This window comes from Osmerus eperlanus, chromosome 18 (genome assembly GCF_963692335.1).
Source record: "Osmerus eperlanus chromosome 18, fOsmEpe2.1, whole genome shotgun sequence".
NCBI lineage: Eukaryota > Metazoa > Chordata > Actinopteri > Osmeriformes > Osmeridae > Osmerus > Osmerus eperlanus.
Window position 1 is genome coordinate 4,960,571 of NC_085035.1, and position 15,018 is coordinate 4,975,588.

General features: G+C 47.5%; 1 protein-coding gene across 1 annotated transcript in view; it reads right to left on the reverse strand.

Annotated features, from left to right (window-relative positions):
- Positions 1-3,551: 3,551 nt before the first annotated feature.
- epb41l4a (erythrocyte membrane protein band 4.1 like 4A) overlaps positions 3,552-15,018 on the reverse strand; it is a 33,350-nt gene continuing 21,883 nt past the window's right edge. The window contains exons 8-24 of the mRNA XM_062484371.1: positions 13,458-13,545; positions 13,168-13,256; positions 12,973-13,036; positions 11,586-11,677; positions 10,134-10,211; positions 9,413-9,528; positions 8,578-8,668; positions 8,379-8,462; positions 7,383-7,496; positions 6,925-6,972; positions 6,478-6,555; positions 5,958-6,077; positions 5,760-5,807; positions 5,586-5,654; positions 5,076-5,186; positions 4,852-4,930; positions 3,552-4,679 (exon numbers count right to left, since the gene is read on the reverse strand). Of these exons, the coding sequence (XP_062340355.1) occupies positions 4,569-4,679; positions 4,852-4,930; positions 5,076-5,186; positions 5,586-5,654; positions 5,760-5,807; positions 5,958-6,077; positions 6,478-6,555; positions 6,925-6,972; positions 7,383-7,496; positions 8,379-8,462; positions 8,578-8,668; positions 9,413-9,528; positions 10,134-10,211; positions 11,586-11,677; positions 12,973-13,036; positions 13,168-13,256; positions 13,458-13,545 (1,480 nt within the window). The 3' untranslated portion in view covers positions 3,552-4,568. The remainder of the gene's footprint in view (positions 4,680-4,851; positions 4,931-5,075; positions 5,187-5,585; positions 5,655-5,759; positions 5,808-5,957; positions 6,078-6,477; positions 6,556-6,924; positions 6,973-7,382; positions 7,497-8,378; positions 8,463-8,577; positions 8,669-9,412; positions 9,529-10,133; positions 10,212-11,585; positions 11,678-12,972; positions 13,037-13,167; positions 13,257-13,457; positions 13,546-15,018) is intronic.

Here is a 15,018-nt window from a genome sequence, read left to right on the forward strand (position 1 = left end):
GCTAGTACAGTATAAAACATCTCATAAACATTCCTGAGGAATTCTAATGGTCCTCTTAACAAGTGTGAATCAAAAAAAAAACTTGGAACGTCACATGGAAAATGTAGTCAAGGGGAAGCTAATGTTTGGCAAAGGATAGCCCTTTCAGGCTGCCTTGGTGGCCACACACTTTACAAAATTATTTTGAGAACCTGTCGTCGTCTCTGCCAATGTGTCCTAGCGTCTTTTCGAAAATGGTGTGCTCGACGGGACTAAAATGTATTTGCGTATGCGTGTTTGCTTCCAGGCGTACAATTGGGGTTTGCTAGGGTGTCTTATTTCCTCACATCTGTGAGACAGGTTCTGGACGGACTCCGCTGAGTCAGCGAGAGAGGTCCATCCTTCGTTGCCTCGGTCTTTGTTTTCGGACCCATCACCTCAACTTCTCCAGCTCCAAAACGCCCCTCTCTTTTTCTCCCTCTCTCCGACCCTCCTCCCTCCCTCCGCTCTTGGCGCGCCCTCCACTCATTTTCACGCCACCCTCAACAGCATGGATTCCTCACAATCGGGATGAACGTGAAGTTGAACAAAGCGAGCCTAAAAAGCACACAATGAAGCGATAATAAATCGTTAATTATACAGCGTTGTTTGAACACCTCTCCTCAATTACGGAAGGCTGTTTGACGCCTGCGTTCCAACCCCTAAATCATGTAGCCATATGGGCGGCGAAAGGGCCGCATTGTGCGTTGCGGTAGGCTACACACACACAATGAGGGTCCAAGGAAGACTAAGCAAAGTGGTACGACACGGGGTGAGATGCCAGTTGAGGGGGCAGCATGCAAGACAACCACAAGTTGCACCCAAAAAAAGTCAGTGGTCTTTAATCAGAGTGAGATCAGAAGAAGAGGGAGTTGCAGCACTGGAGTATGGACAACTGGAGACGCCTCTTTAGACAGGCTTGTCGTCCGGGCTTCTTCGGATGAAAAGAGTACGTGTATATGAAAGAGTTCACGATACATGTTCGACTGCTATGGGTCGATTAGGACCGACACCCAGCAGGCGAGCAGTGGCTCTTATGCCTCCGTCAGGGCAGCTGGGGTTCCGGCCATGGCCCTCGCTGTGGTCAGTCGAGGGCCTCATGGACGAAGGCCCACTTCCTTCAGTGAGGCCCACTTCCTGAAGTGAGGCTCACTTCCTCCAGTCAGATGGTCTGTTCTTCCCTGTTTGTGTTTGTTCTCGTAGAATATTTTTGTCACCTCTTGATTGTTGCAAAAGAGAAGAAAATTATACACACTAATATGCTCGAGCAAGACAAATGTTGCAACTGTGAAACACCCAACTGGATGTTTGGGCATCTGGATGATTGAGATGGCAATAATAGTCTGAGGCTAGAATGATCATTTAAATGTATATGTTGAAAAAAATTGTAAATGACGGTGCTTTATTGAGCAACTGCTTATCAAGATCTTTTTGTTTTGTCAGTTGGTAACGTGCTGCGCTCTTGCACAACCGAGCACTGCACACACTGTACGCACACACACGCACACGCACACACACACACACACACACACACACACACACACACACACACACACACACACACACACACACACACACACACACACAGGAGAAAAGGACATTAGTTTCCTAACCCGACGTATCTTATCCGTGATACACGACCTTTCTCCTTCTAACGGAATTATGGAGTCTCTGGTTCGGACTTTAATGGGCCTTGGTAAATTGCGCGAGTGTCCACGGGCAACACATGATCTCGATCACTTACCGTTATTTTAGACTAAGCAGACAGGATCAGGAAATACCTGGAGAGCAGCCTGCTGAAATGTCCTGTAACTGACTCTTGCAGACTGGCAAGAGCTGATTTTGCCTTTAATTAAGAGAGCCTTTTCTTAAGAGAACACAGAGTTGGAAGGTCACTGTCATTGACCCGGCAAAGTGGCCCTTGATGTGTTACAATGATTCAAATGTGTTGGTCGACAAACGCGATCGTTTCTTACACACATACAGTAAATGTTGTGGAATCGCGAGTGCACCTCATTCAGGACATCTGACACGGAAGGCTTCAGGGCTTCAGAGGTTCTGCCTGGAGTGTGTTTGGCAGAACCATACTCTTAATACACCACAGACATATGCATGCGGATGCTGTTGTCTCAGCCCAGTACAAGTCATATCCTATATGGTCACAACACGCCACTGAATTTCCGGGTCAGTCTACTATGGGAACGGTAAGGAGCTGCGTTCACTAATCCAATAGTGTTGTTGAATCGTTGTTGCAGGACATGCATCCTCCTTTGCCATAACCAGGCAGGGAGGAAGGAGAAGGATGTCATCCTGTTTACATGAAACAAAGTGCTTCTGGCTGTTGTTTTCAGAGAAAACAGGATGTTTGGGGATCTGCAGACCCAGATATTGTGTCATTGCAAGGATGGCCTATCCCCAACATTGGCATGACGACAGCATGAGAATGCATTTTGCAGGCGAATGTTGTGTAAAAAAAAAAGAAGAAATATGCAAGTATGCAACTCAGCCCTAAAGTTGTCTGTGAACCCTATTCGCGGAAAACTATTCTTTACCCGTCCCCAGTCATGAGAAATGTCCAACTTTCACTGTTCACCGTGTTTCACTGTTTATTAATCCACTTCGAGGTCCTTTTTCTATCCCTCTGTGGGGGAGGTGACTGAGTGCATTTGGCACGGGGTGCTTGTATGCTGCCATAACATGTTAACATCTAGACTCGCTCCAGTGCAGATGTGTGGTGGGAACCCAGCTCTTATGCCCACTCGTACATCTGGTCGAGTCTGACTGTGCAGCTGGACTCAAGACATGACCTGAAGCCCAACAGCATCCTCTTAACAAATCTTTTACTCGTTTAATTTCCCACAATTATTTGTCTAGCCCCAACATGGAAGTATCACTATTGATGTTGGCATTCATCCCATCATATGATCGACTGTATTCATTTTGGGGTTTGATTGATATCAGGAAACTGATATCGATGATAAATATAATGCTTATTGCTCTCTGCATGGTATCACCAACTTCCATTTGTTTTGCTCAGCGACAAACATTTAGAAAAGTAATAGAAGGCATAGATGTTGCCAGCTGTTATGACGTCAGAGATTTTGTGGAGAGATGAACTCGAAGATCTCAAGGATCCTTCAGTTCCGTTTTTCTTGACTCAATACCAGCTGTACGTGACTCGGCAACACACCAGCATATGATCAATAACCTTCCTTTAACACAAACAGTGAACTGAAATATAAAACCATTGCTCTGTGTAACTTCAGTTGTGGATACATGTGGTTTCATTCAAATGCCCCACACGTATGCACAGGCATTTCAATACTCCGTCCTTACTGGGCAGATTTAATAATCAAAAGAAAATGTCTTTTTGAGATACTTATTTTTCTAATTTTTTTGAAATGCCAGTCACATAACTGTTGGTAATTTGTAGAGTGTAAACAAAAATAGTATTTGGTTGCCCTCTGGTGGTTTAGTAGGTGCATACATCCATGAAGTGCAGAATAATAAAAAAACAGTATCCAATCCCACTTGAACATTTAAGACATATTGAATGCATTTATTGACAATAATTGAAATTCCAGTTTATTTACCATACAGTGTTAGCTAGAGTATCTATAATTTATTCTTAAACTGCAGAAAAAGACAGAGAGACCATTACAGTGTTTATGTGCAAAAAAAAAGTTGGGTTCCAGCAGCAACATTTCCTACAGTAGAGAGATTACATGTACAGTAAACACCTGACAACAACTAATGAACTCAGTGTCCACTCAGAGATGAGCTTCAGCCAAAATCCTTAGCTTTAATACTGAATGACAAGACGGGCCAACTCAACTTGGGAGGGGTGGGTGCATAGGACAGGGTTCCCACGTTACCACAGATAATTGGCCTACGCGTGAAAAGGAAGTATGGTTTTAGAAATGTCCACAGATTTGAGAGTGACATTCGCGACTTTTTCCCCAGGCCTGGTCGTCGCCGCTTTAAAATTCCCCTCGCTTTTCCACATTTTCCAAGACGGTGGGAACCCTGATGTGAGACATGACACTTGGTCCTCACTGTGCAGTGTTTGCTAAACGGACCGTTATCCTTCATGTGAGCATCAGCGTGACGGAAAACAACAGAAGACTTTTATCTTCAAGACACGGTGACTCTCGATGCATGAGGTGCGTGAACAGGTGACTGGAAAAAAAAACAATTGTAAACAACTTTAGGCTAACTTTGCGTTTGCCCCTGTACACATTACGCTACATCTCCACCCGGCAGAGCCTGCTTTCCAACGCCATCCTGTTGTGAAGACACTTCGTCGCCAGAATGACAAGACATCCAGTGTCCAGGTCTTCCTCTTCAAGGTTGTCTATGCACTACCATATTATACAAACACACAGGGGCACTGCACTTCACAGAGGGGGGGGCACAGGGTTAGCCAGTATACGCTAGACGTCCCATAGCGTTTCACCTTCAGTTCTTTCCCTCCAAAAACATCCAGGGGTTTATGTTTGACACGTTGGGAGGTGAGAGATGGCCGCTCCTCAGTGAGGTCCGGCCAGTGGTCACGTCTCGGTCTTGGTCCTGGGAGCTTGGCTCGTCTTCACGACCTTGACGCCGCTCTTCACCTCCACCTCGCTGATCTCGGACAGCTTGTCTTTGGAGCCGTGCTTCTTCTAGGAGACGGCCAAGAATGTGGCGGCTTACTTGAATGTGATTGGATTGGATTTTTACTGTGTGGCTATGTGTAATAAAGGTTGTAGTGTGGCGTAGGGTAATCTGTGGGTGTGTCGCACAAAGTATCTGTATGTTGACGGGGTGGGAGGGAGAGATGTTGACGAGACTGACCTGGGAAGGGGTGGAGCTTGATCCGGGAACACCAGCGTTATGAGTGACGGCTAAAGGAGGGACCAGGTCTGTCCGAGAGCTTGGCAGTAGAGTAACAGGGAAGGAATTACTGAACAACAACCAAGTAACTCCAACACATTTCCAATCCTTTGTTGCTGAACAACAGACATTGATGAGGCTCCTATCACTGTCAGATGTGATGCCAGATCAGCTCTTTGACTTACTTGATCTCTGAGAGAACCGATCTCTCCCCGTCGGAACACTGGGAGCGCCGGTACTGGCGGAAGCTCCGCGGCGAGTGAGAGTGGCGGATTTTGATGGGATCCCCTTGGGTTCTGAGTGACCAGGGAGAGAGCAGTTTGAAATCGGCGTCGCATGCGGGAATGTCAATAGAACGGCGAGTTCGAGGATCGGTCTCAGAGGCTGGGAAGGCGCACAACCCCACAGAGGGTGGATCTGAAAGTGGATTAGTTCTTCCATGCACACCTTTGTTTGGGTGCGAAGATAAGGACAAGATAAAGACGGGAAGGAAGCCACGGAGTAGGAAGTGGAGAGACCTGATATGATGATCAATAACCGATTTATAATAAGAGATCTGGATAAGAGTGTCTGCTAAATGACTAAATGTAAATAATACAAACCGTGCTCCTATTAATACAATCGAATTGAGTTGGGCGGGGATGACAAACATGAGTCACACATGGAAGATGCATGCCAGGACCATGGCCACTTACTCTACTTTCTTATAGGGTATCTCCTTCAGCTGTTCTTCGGATAGGCCAGATGGATCAACCAGCTCCTTCCTGTAGACATATAGACTGTGTTACAAGTGCCGGCCGGGGGGCCTGTTTCGGGCAGCTAGCTCTGTGCTAGATCTCTTCACACAGTCATGGTGGATGTCATCTTACTGGATGTGTTTCCACAGCTGTTCTTTAGCCTGGACATCTGGACTCCGCCTGGGAAAGCAACCCAGAAGCACTGTGTGAATATGTACCATTGATTGGTTTATTTGGGTTTTTCTTTGTTCAGAAATAATCTGAGTCTGAGCGCATGGGATTAAGATTAGTCTTTTCACGCTGAAGAGATGACGCAGGGGGGGGTCTTACGATCGTGAGCGGTGTCGTGAGCGGCGGTGGGCAGGGTCGTTCTGGGCCCGCTCCTTCTGACGGAGGAGGACCGCCTCCCACTGCGGACCCGAGTCCACCATCTCATTCTCCTGACGAGACCTACACAGGCACGTCATCATAAAGCATGCAGAGTCCCTACAGACACGGTTGACCGCGTACCGCATACCATGAACCAGGACTCAAGAAAACAATACTAATACTATATAATAATACAATAAGATGTTATAAATGACAAAATCAAAGGACATGCTACCATTCGCACTGACACTCCTAATCCTAATGCATAGTATATTCTGAGGGGGATTACATGTATTGTAAGTGTATGGGCCTTAGAAAGTACAGTAATGGCAGGCAGGGATAATCCACATTTAGGAAAGTAGTCCACTGTAAAAAGTGACTTACCACCATCACACAGTGGACTACTTTCCTAAATGTGGATTATCCCTGCCTGCCATTACTGTACTTTCTAAGGCTCCTGTAAGTTATCATCACCACCCACCGGTTCCTCTTTTTACGATGCTCCCGGGTGGAATTCTCGGATTCACTTCCACTGCTCGTGTTGCCACGGGAGCGTGACCTAAGGCGCGGAGTCGAAAAAGAAAGGGGGTTCAAAGTTTATGAGTTTGTGAAAGAGAAAGAGAGAGAAAGGAGGAGTGGGAGGAATGGGAAAGAGAGAGAGACGAGAAGTCAAGAAAGAAAGAGAGAAAATAAGAAAGAGGAGCGAGAAAGTGTGTGTGTGTGAGAGAGCAGGAACCCAACCGTACGCAGTCAGTGATTCCTTTTGTCATAAACTAAAAAAAAAAAATGAACCGCCAAAGGGCACAAGTGAGCAAGTAATGTTACACTGTTCGTTGGGCACTGCTTTAAAACTCATCCTCCGTGCTGGAGAAGTCACACATATTGGCGAAGTGGGGGGAGACAACAATGGGTGGCGTTGCATAGTTACCGTCGTCGATGTTGTTTGGTCTGTGGCTCCTCGTTGGCCTGGCCCTTCCTGAGGGGTCAAATCAGAAGATAGCTGGGGTCAAACACTCCAAATCTACATGACTAGCTCTAGTTTGAGAGTAGGAGACTCCAAGCCTTTTCTGCTCGTGAGAGTGTGTTGCGCAATGATTCCTTCCACACACCAGCAAGCCCCAGTCTGTCTCACACACTCTCCACAGCAACCTCAAAGCAAGAAAACTCGTGCTACATCTGTGCAACAAACCTGAAACAAGCCACCATAGCACTGAATGGAGTCAGTTCCAGTAACGAGCACTAGAAGGCAACATTTTCATTTGTAATTTCTTCCTTCTATGCGGTCTCCTCTCGGTTCTGCACTAGTCTCCACCTGACATACACCTCGGCGCTCCGTGTCCCTGACAGGACTGGACGGGGGGGAGGCGGAGGCGACAGGCCACCCACCTGCGACGTGCCGACTGGGACGTCTCGTTCTCGCTCCCGCCCGAAGGGGTGCGCCCGCGGGCTGTGGGGAATTTGGGCGACTTGGTCCGCTCGTTCGCCGTGTTGAAAAGTCCACTGTGGGGTGGGGGGGGGGGGGGGAAGAAAGAGGTGTGAGCGCGAGGAGATGGGGAGACGAGGATCCTTCCGGAACAACAATATTCAGCATCCATATTCTCTCGACAGCCACTGTCCTCATCCCGTGAGGGTGGCCTTATAGATGACACAGAAAGAAGCCAAGAGCACGAGGACTTAGCGTAGCGGTTCTAGGCCCCCACAGGCATGATAACACACGTCACTAGTCATGCACATCTACAGACACAGCCACGCACACAAACAAACACGCACACGCCTAGACGAGAGCGACATTTGTATGCAGATGACGTCGACAATGCAAAGAGGAAACGCCAAATGGGATCTGGTCACGTTACGATCACACAGAACTTGGGTTCAACGCCATTCACACAGATATATACATTCTTCCGGGCAGTTGAACTCCATTTGTGTGCGAGGCTGTTTGTGAGTAAACACAGTGAACTGGTGACACAGTGGCTTGGAAAGGAGCCATCGCTGGAGTCTCTCCCCGCTCTCGTCACCGAGTCTGGGATGTGCTGTGGCGGTGGCCACATTTAGCCTCGCTAACGAGGGGCTTGGATTCGCTTTCTCTTTCGTTAATGATTGAGGTCAAAAGAAATCAGCTTAAACCAGAAAAATCCCTTTCTCTCAACCGTCCTCCACATACACTGTACATGTTACACACGCCACAAGCTAGCGTTTCCGCATGGCCAGCTTTGTGCGCGTGTGTGTAGAACACACGCGCACGTAGCGGATTCGTGTTCAATCCCGCTCAACAGCCCGCACATGAATAAAACACCCTGGTATCAAAGGACACTGCATCAGGCATACGAGGTAGTACTAGTCCATGACAGAGACAAGACCGGTCATTACGACACACTGTACCTCTGCGGCGCGTTCTCTTCCCATGGTGCACTGGGCTTCCCCTGTTGGTGCTCCGGGCTGTTCTCCGCCTTGGTCGCTTTGGAACTGGGAGGGGGAACAGTCGCGCTCGTAAGATGGCGGTGGGGCGAGGATTTCGGTCGTTTCCCTGCATTGTCTTTCGAATGTCGTATGTTGCCGTGTGTCGTGTGTGTGGCCGTACCTCTTCACAGGAGAAGGAGCTGTAATCTTCGGCATTGCTTCTTTTTCGGGGTTTTCCGTCTTGGCGTTGGACTGGGTGCCGTTGTTTAAACCTAGAGGAGGAACAGACGGTCTCCAAGACTGAATACCACGCTGTTAAACAGCTCAGGGTTGGATACAGGATGTGACACAACCTGTGTCTTTCCGGTCGTCCCAATATCTAAGTTCTTTCTTAAGTGTCTTTAGTTCTTCTCTGTTCTTGATTTTCTCCTTTTTACGCTCTCTACCATTCTCTCTTCGTCATGCCGGTGTGTGTCTGGAGGTGTGTTTGTTTCTTGAGTAAAAGTAGCGGGAGGGGGGAGCGGAGGTCTGCGTTTTTAGCACTCAGGCATATCACAAGCAGCATTTTCTTTTAGTTTAAAAGCCTGCAGTGGCAATGAGACTCAAGGAAAACACTAAGCCCTAACACCATTGTCAGTAATGACACCCTCACCACACTTACAACACCTGCCTGTAAAGCTGTTTATGCAATTATAGGCGTTGAGAGTTGCTCAAGTGAATCTAATATTGAAATTAAAAGCGGTTTGGTTGGGAGGGATTGAATTCCAAATGTACTCCTTGGCTTCATGCCTGTAACTTCCAGTTATTTCACAGCTAGGTATAAGGTGAAGGTAAGCTGGGGTTGGAGTTTGGCAAGAGGTGATATATACACAAAAGTCCCAAGAATTCACTCTATATCCCAAATAGCTCATACGCTGTAAATACAATAAACGTGAATGTGATGTCATTTTATGAAACGCTTCCGTGTTCTAAGTGGTGTATGTAGATGGCAGGCCTGCGATTGGTTCAGCTCTGACCTGTGGACTGTGCCGGTCTCTTGGGGTAGGTCTTACTGCGGGTCCTGACCACCTGCAGGTCTGGCCGGGGAAGGGTGATAGACGCATCCCTCCCCATCTGCATGGCCGTCTTTCCACTGAGGAGAGGGAGGGGAGGGAGGAGCGAGAGAGACCGAAACACAGAGGGAGAGAGGGGGAGAGAGAGAGGGAGAGATGTGATCTGCGCTTGACCTTTCAGATGCTAAGAAGCTGTGCTAGCACGACACTTTCGAAAGACTCAAGGACATTAGCATTCACTCTACTGGAGGACGGTAGCCCAGTCCCATCTCGTTAGTCTGACAGAAGCCTCCTCGAAACCAGTGAGTACTGGTTTGTACGTCGACGATTGAGATGAAAATCCAATCTTCTGTTTATGATAACCCAGTATCCGGTGACTAGACTAGCGTCTGAGGCGGAGCACCAGAGCCCGGTGAAAAGGCGGTAGGATCACAAAGGACAAAGGAGAGAAGGAGTGGGATTCCTGAATTATTCAGTCATTCCACTTCTCCCTGGTGTCTGTGGTGATGAGAGCCTCCTTTAGCTTCCCGTCTACAACAGACTCCATTATTCATGAAACTGGGTTTTTAGCGTGCGTCTCCAAACGCCCAATTTTCATCATCACCATATTCGAAAAATTTCGGCATGTCAAATTTGGGTGCATGATAATGATAAATGGATTAGAGTGGGTCAATGGTTTACTCACCTGTAACGGTGTTTTGATCCTATTGAACCAAACTTGGACAGTTTTCTTGTCAATGTGTTGGCATCATTTTCTGGCATTCTACCAAAACAAAAAAATGTATGCAGCATGACATTAAGATCATTCCTATTCAATACAGTCTTGGATTAGTTAGTTAACTTATTTTATTAGTGACACTTTTTTTTTTTCTTCGTCAGCGACCATTTCAAAAGTGTCCGCGACCTAAGTATAAATTAAGCTTAAGTGCACTACAAAGTGTTTAACCCCGTACTGTGAATTGAAGTTATTCAACAAAACAAGACACATTCCTAAAACAGAAACACATCGACCGTGCTTTTTCCTTAAAGATGAAAAGCCCTGTTTGACTTCTTTGGGTTTGTATTCTATTAGAGAGAAAGATCAGCAGCCATAGTTCAAACACCCCTGGACAAGCAACTCTCTTGTAGGGATCTTTACCATAATAACAAGAATTCCAGGGAAAACACCGCTGAGGGCTTTTCGGTCCTGATTAGAATTCAAAGCTCAGAAAATGAGAGAGAGAGAGAGAGGGAAAAAGCCTAGGTTGTCAGTTGAGTGCACTCTCTAATGAGTGTGTGTGTGTGTGAGTGCTTAGTGTGTATACGCGTGGGTGCTGAGAAAGTGTCCTGACTGTACATACCACTCGACCTAACAACTGTCAATGAGCCTGACTGCTCATTAAGGTCAACCCAACAAACCTAGCAGAGCTCTGACAACTATCTGTCTCCAGGTGTCTGACCGTGGACCTCTGTTGCTGGCCAAAGGGGTCGAATGGTTAGCCGAACGAAGAGAACAGCCGGGCTGAATAATTCCGATTTCCTTCGTCGTAGAGTGCCCTATATTTCGTTGGTTAGAAAGCCATTCCACGCACCGTACAGTCCGCGCGACAGTACATAGCCGATGTCATTTTTTCTCCACTTTTAAAGCAAGACCTTCTGACACCCGGTATAGCTGATGTCTACCCACGATCCCTGCTACCTCATTGCTTATTCAGCAGCGCTGTCTCCCCCCCCCCCACCGCCACCTCCTTGGTGCCCAGCAGAAGCCTTAAGCCAGGGGTGGGTAACCTGTCAAGCCCCCGGTCTTAGCTGCCTGCTCCTGCTCGGCTCCGTGGCTCGGAGACCCGGCACACGGAGGGGTTCACACGCGGATTAGCGGGGTGAAGCCAGCGCCGCGTCCCTGCAGCCTGACGGGCTCAAGGGCGGTACAGGGAAAAGCTCTGCTCTGATTAGGCACACACCAGAGACATCGCCGCCAAAGGGGAGGCTTGTGCGGTTCCATTAGGGACTGTGTGACATTCACATTTTTTAGGGGTTTAGGGAGGGGAGAGCTGTTGCTGGCCAGTGTTGTGACGTAACAGGGAATGGAGTCGAGTTGGCTGGGGTTTTACTGAGTTGGGATGTTGGTCTGAGGAGCTTTGAGAGCCTGTCTGCTTACCTGAAGAAGGTGTGGTGTTCGACGCAGCACTTCCACAAGTGTTTGCAGGCTGTCTTGTTGGGAGCCTCAAAGAAGAAGGATGTTTCTGTGCACTGTGAGAAGAGAGAGAGAGAGAGAGAGGGAGAGAGAGGGGGAGAGGGAGAGAGGAAGAGAGAGAGGGAGAGGGAGAGAGAGAGAGGGAGAGAGAGAGAGGGAGAACATGCTTTTTGGCTTTTCAAAACAAAGAAGAAGAAAAGAGAGATCATGTCATCATTACTCAGACAACAGCAGGCTAGATAATTGAGGTGGCATTAGTGGTGCACTATGGCGTTCCGCTTTTATCAAATGTACTAATACATGTGCCTCTCTTTTATGTGGACCATTAGGTACTGTCTAATATCCCATTTTCCCTCTCTGGCAGCATACTTTTACTACCCCCACTCCCCCTCTCTCTCTCCATCCCTCTCTCACTGTCCGTCTCTGCCTCTCTCTCTCTCTCTCTCTCTCTCTCTCTCTCTCTCTCTTAGCTAAAAGAAGACTTTATCGTCCTACGGTGGAGGTAACCCATAGGTTTCAGTACGCGCACCTCCAACTCTCAGGAGATTGGTGTGATGGAGGTGGACGACAAACAGCGGCTCTCACCGCATGGCCTATATTCCTCCGCTTCACTGATGTTCTATTTTAACGAGACCTTTTCGGGTTCGTGCTAAGCCAAGCAATGACAAACAAACAAAACAGCACGGCCTCGAAATCCCATTCGCCAGTTGTACCCGCAGCTTCCAGTGCGACGACACGTCTCGTCCGTGAGGGGAAACAAGTGGAGAGACGTCCTCCAAAGTTTCTATTCTACCTGAGCGTTTGAATCGCGTCTTGAGTCGATTTTCGCTGTCCTCGCTTGGCAGAGGAAGTGCAGAGAAGAGATGGATGTTTCCAGACTGCACCCATGGCACGTAGCCTTGCACTTTCATGTTTTTTTCATATCTCCCCTTAGACCCACAGAGCGTGTCGAAAGGCTTCAAGATCAAACACTTTGACCTTTTTAAGATTCCACAAAGTACCACTAGTTTCAAGTCTACAGATGTTCTTGGGGAGACTTTGACAGTTTTAATTTGCAGGCCCAATGATTAAGTCTGACTTGATAGAAGCTATTATAATATGTGTAATGAACTTCCTCGAATGTGATTAACAAACGTTGGTTTATTGACTCAGCCAGTCCTAACTACCTGGTTGCGAATATTCAAACATCCCTGATGACTGATATTCACACTGATCGCTCACGACATGAAGAATGTGACAGAAAAAATACATTAACATAGAAAGGAGCAGGAAAGAAAGGCTGGTGTTAAAATGAGTCCTTGTTTACCGTCGGTCAAATGAAAGATGTGCAAAGAAACCAAAAGTAACTTACATCTTTTCCGACGACTCGAAGCTCAAATTGTGTTTCCTTGAAATGTACTTTTGTGATTCTTGGCCTGAAATCGTATAGTGAGTGTATACGTCAAATCAAACACAGCAATATATCATTTAGCAAAGATTGAATAATGCATCTACTGTATATACATGGAAACTCACACAGTTCACCGTACGTGAAACAAATACCCACCAGAAATACTTTCCGACTTGAGTTTTGTTCTTGTACACGACAACGCCGGTAGGTGTCAACCCGAGAAAGTATTCGGAATGGTTCTCCCCCTGTAACACACACCCAGAGAAAGCTCACAGCACGTGATCTGCATAACCACCTCCGCAAAGTCCACAAACCCCCAGACAGGTGGAGGAAGGGTGAGGAGAATGGACAGGGGGGCATTATCATAGCTGCATGATTTATGCCGAGCGTTCCGGGAGCTTCTCTAACGAGCCGCCCGGACTCTCAGGACTCCGGCGTCTACTTACAAACACGGGGTGAAGGTCGACGCCGTACATCTCCAGGGTTTTGGCGATTCCTAAATAATTGACTTCGGCCTCGGAGGGAACCTGACCCCTGAACACAAAGACGCGGGGTCATTAGTGAAGGAGCATCTGCCCAGCCTCAGAAACACCACATGCAGAGGACTCTGTCTGGTTTACATATGCTTGTGTTCTAGGCACCACACTGCTGTGTTGATATACAGTACAGTGTTGACATGCAGACTGGATGGATGTTGGGCAGAAGCGATTGTATAACATATGACTGAGGGACATACTGTAGGTGATCAAGAAACTATCGAAGCATACGCTTGTTAAATACAGGGACTTTTCACATAGAACAGTTATTAGGCGAAATATCCTTTCTTTTTTAGGGAATCTTTAATCTGCAACATGCTGTATAGTTATGACGAACACCTAACTACAATGATGGACACACCTTAGGCATGACAGAGATTTACTTTCGTAAATTTTGTAACCTGAACTTCACCTCACGATACACTGTCACTACAATGACATGTCACATGAAACATGCTATTGAGAGTCTCCCAATCTAATAAGCAGTAAATCTGACATTGCAGCCCATCTGACCTTGGTCATGAGAGCTAATTATGTTTAGCTGGTCAGAGGACGGCCACACACTTGTCTTCAAGGGGAGCTAAAAGACAACAGAGGCCTTCTGAAGACGTTTCAGAGAAGTGGGATCTAATTGAGTCAGATGCAGTAGCACATTGTATATCAAAATAAAAGTATACTCAGAAATGGGCCCATGTGTAGACTTGAGGAACACATAGAAAAACAGTCCGTGGCAGTTTTTTTCCACGTTCCTTCAAATTCCAATTCTTCAAATTCCAGGTGGGGTAATGTTTACATGGGGTTGCGGTTTAGGTTGAAGGTTTACTATTAGTGATTAACAGAGAAGGGTTGTGTTTAAAAACTAAAAGTATGCAGTCTGAGGAAACCACCGCAGGTATGGGACAATAGGGCCAACTCCCTCTGTTGGCAGTGGCTGGATTAGAGCAGTCATAAATCTAGGCCAACCATGTGACACAAGTAACTAGGAATGTGGCCGTTACATACACGGTATCTGGGGTTAGAGAGACACAAAGGTGAAGCGAAGGGGTTGGATTCCCTGCGTGTGGAGCAGCGGGCTTCACCGGACACTATCTACTATCTGCTACGGTATGGCCTTCTCCTAACCGGCCGTTTCATCGATCTGCCGATCACACCCGTTAGCATCGCCAAAACCCTCTCGAACGCCTCCGGGCTTCTCAAGTGTGACCGGCAAGCTCCCCTCCCCTCCCTCCCCCCTCCACCCCTCCTCCTTCCCTCCCCCGCGGAAGACACACACCCTCATCCTTCGCTACTTTACGATTCTATTATGGATTCCGCTCAGGCGCTTCTTATGGGCCGCAGAGCTGGGCCGAGGCGGGGGGGGGGGGGGGGTGATTGGCCGTGCTCAGTTATAAATACGGAGCGGGCGGGGAGCGGGGGCCCGGACGGTTATTTATGGGTGTAGCTGATCTGAGATCCCATGCGTTTGGTCTGG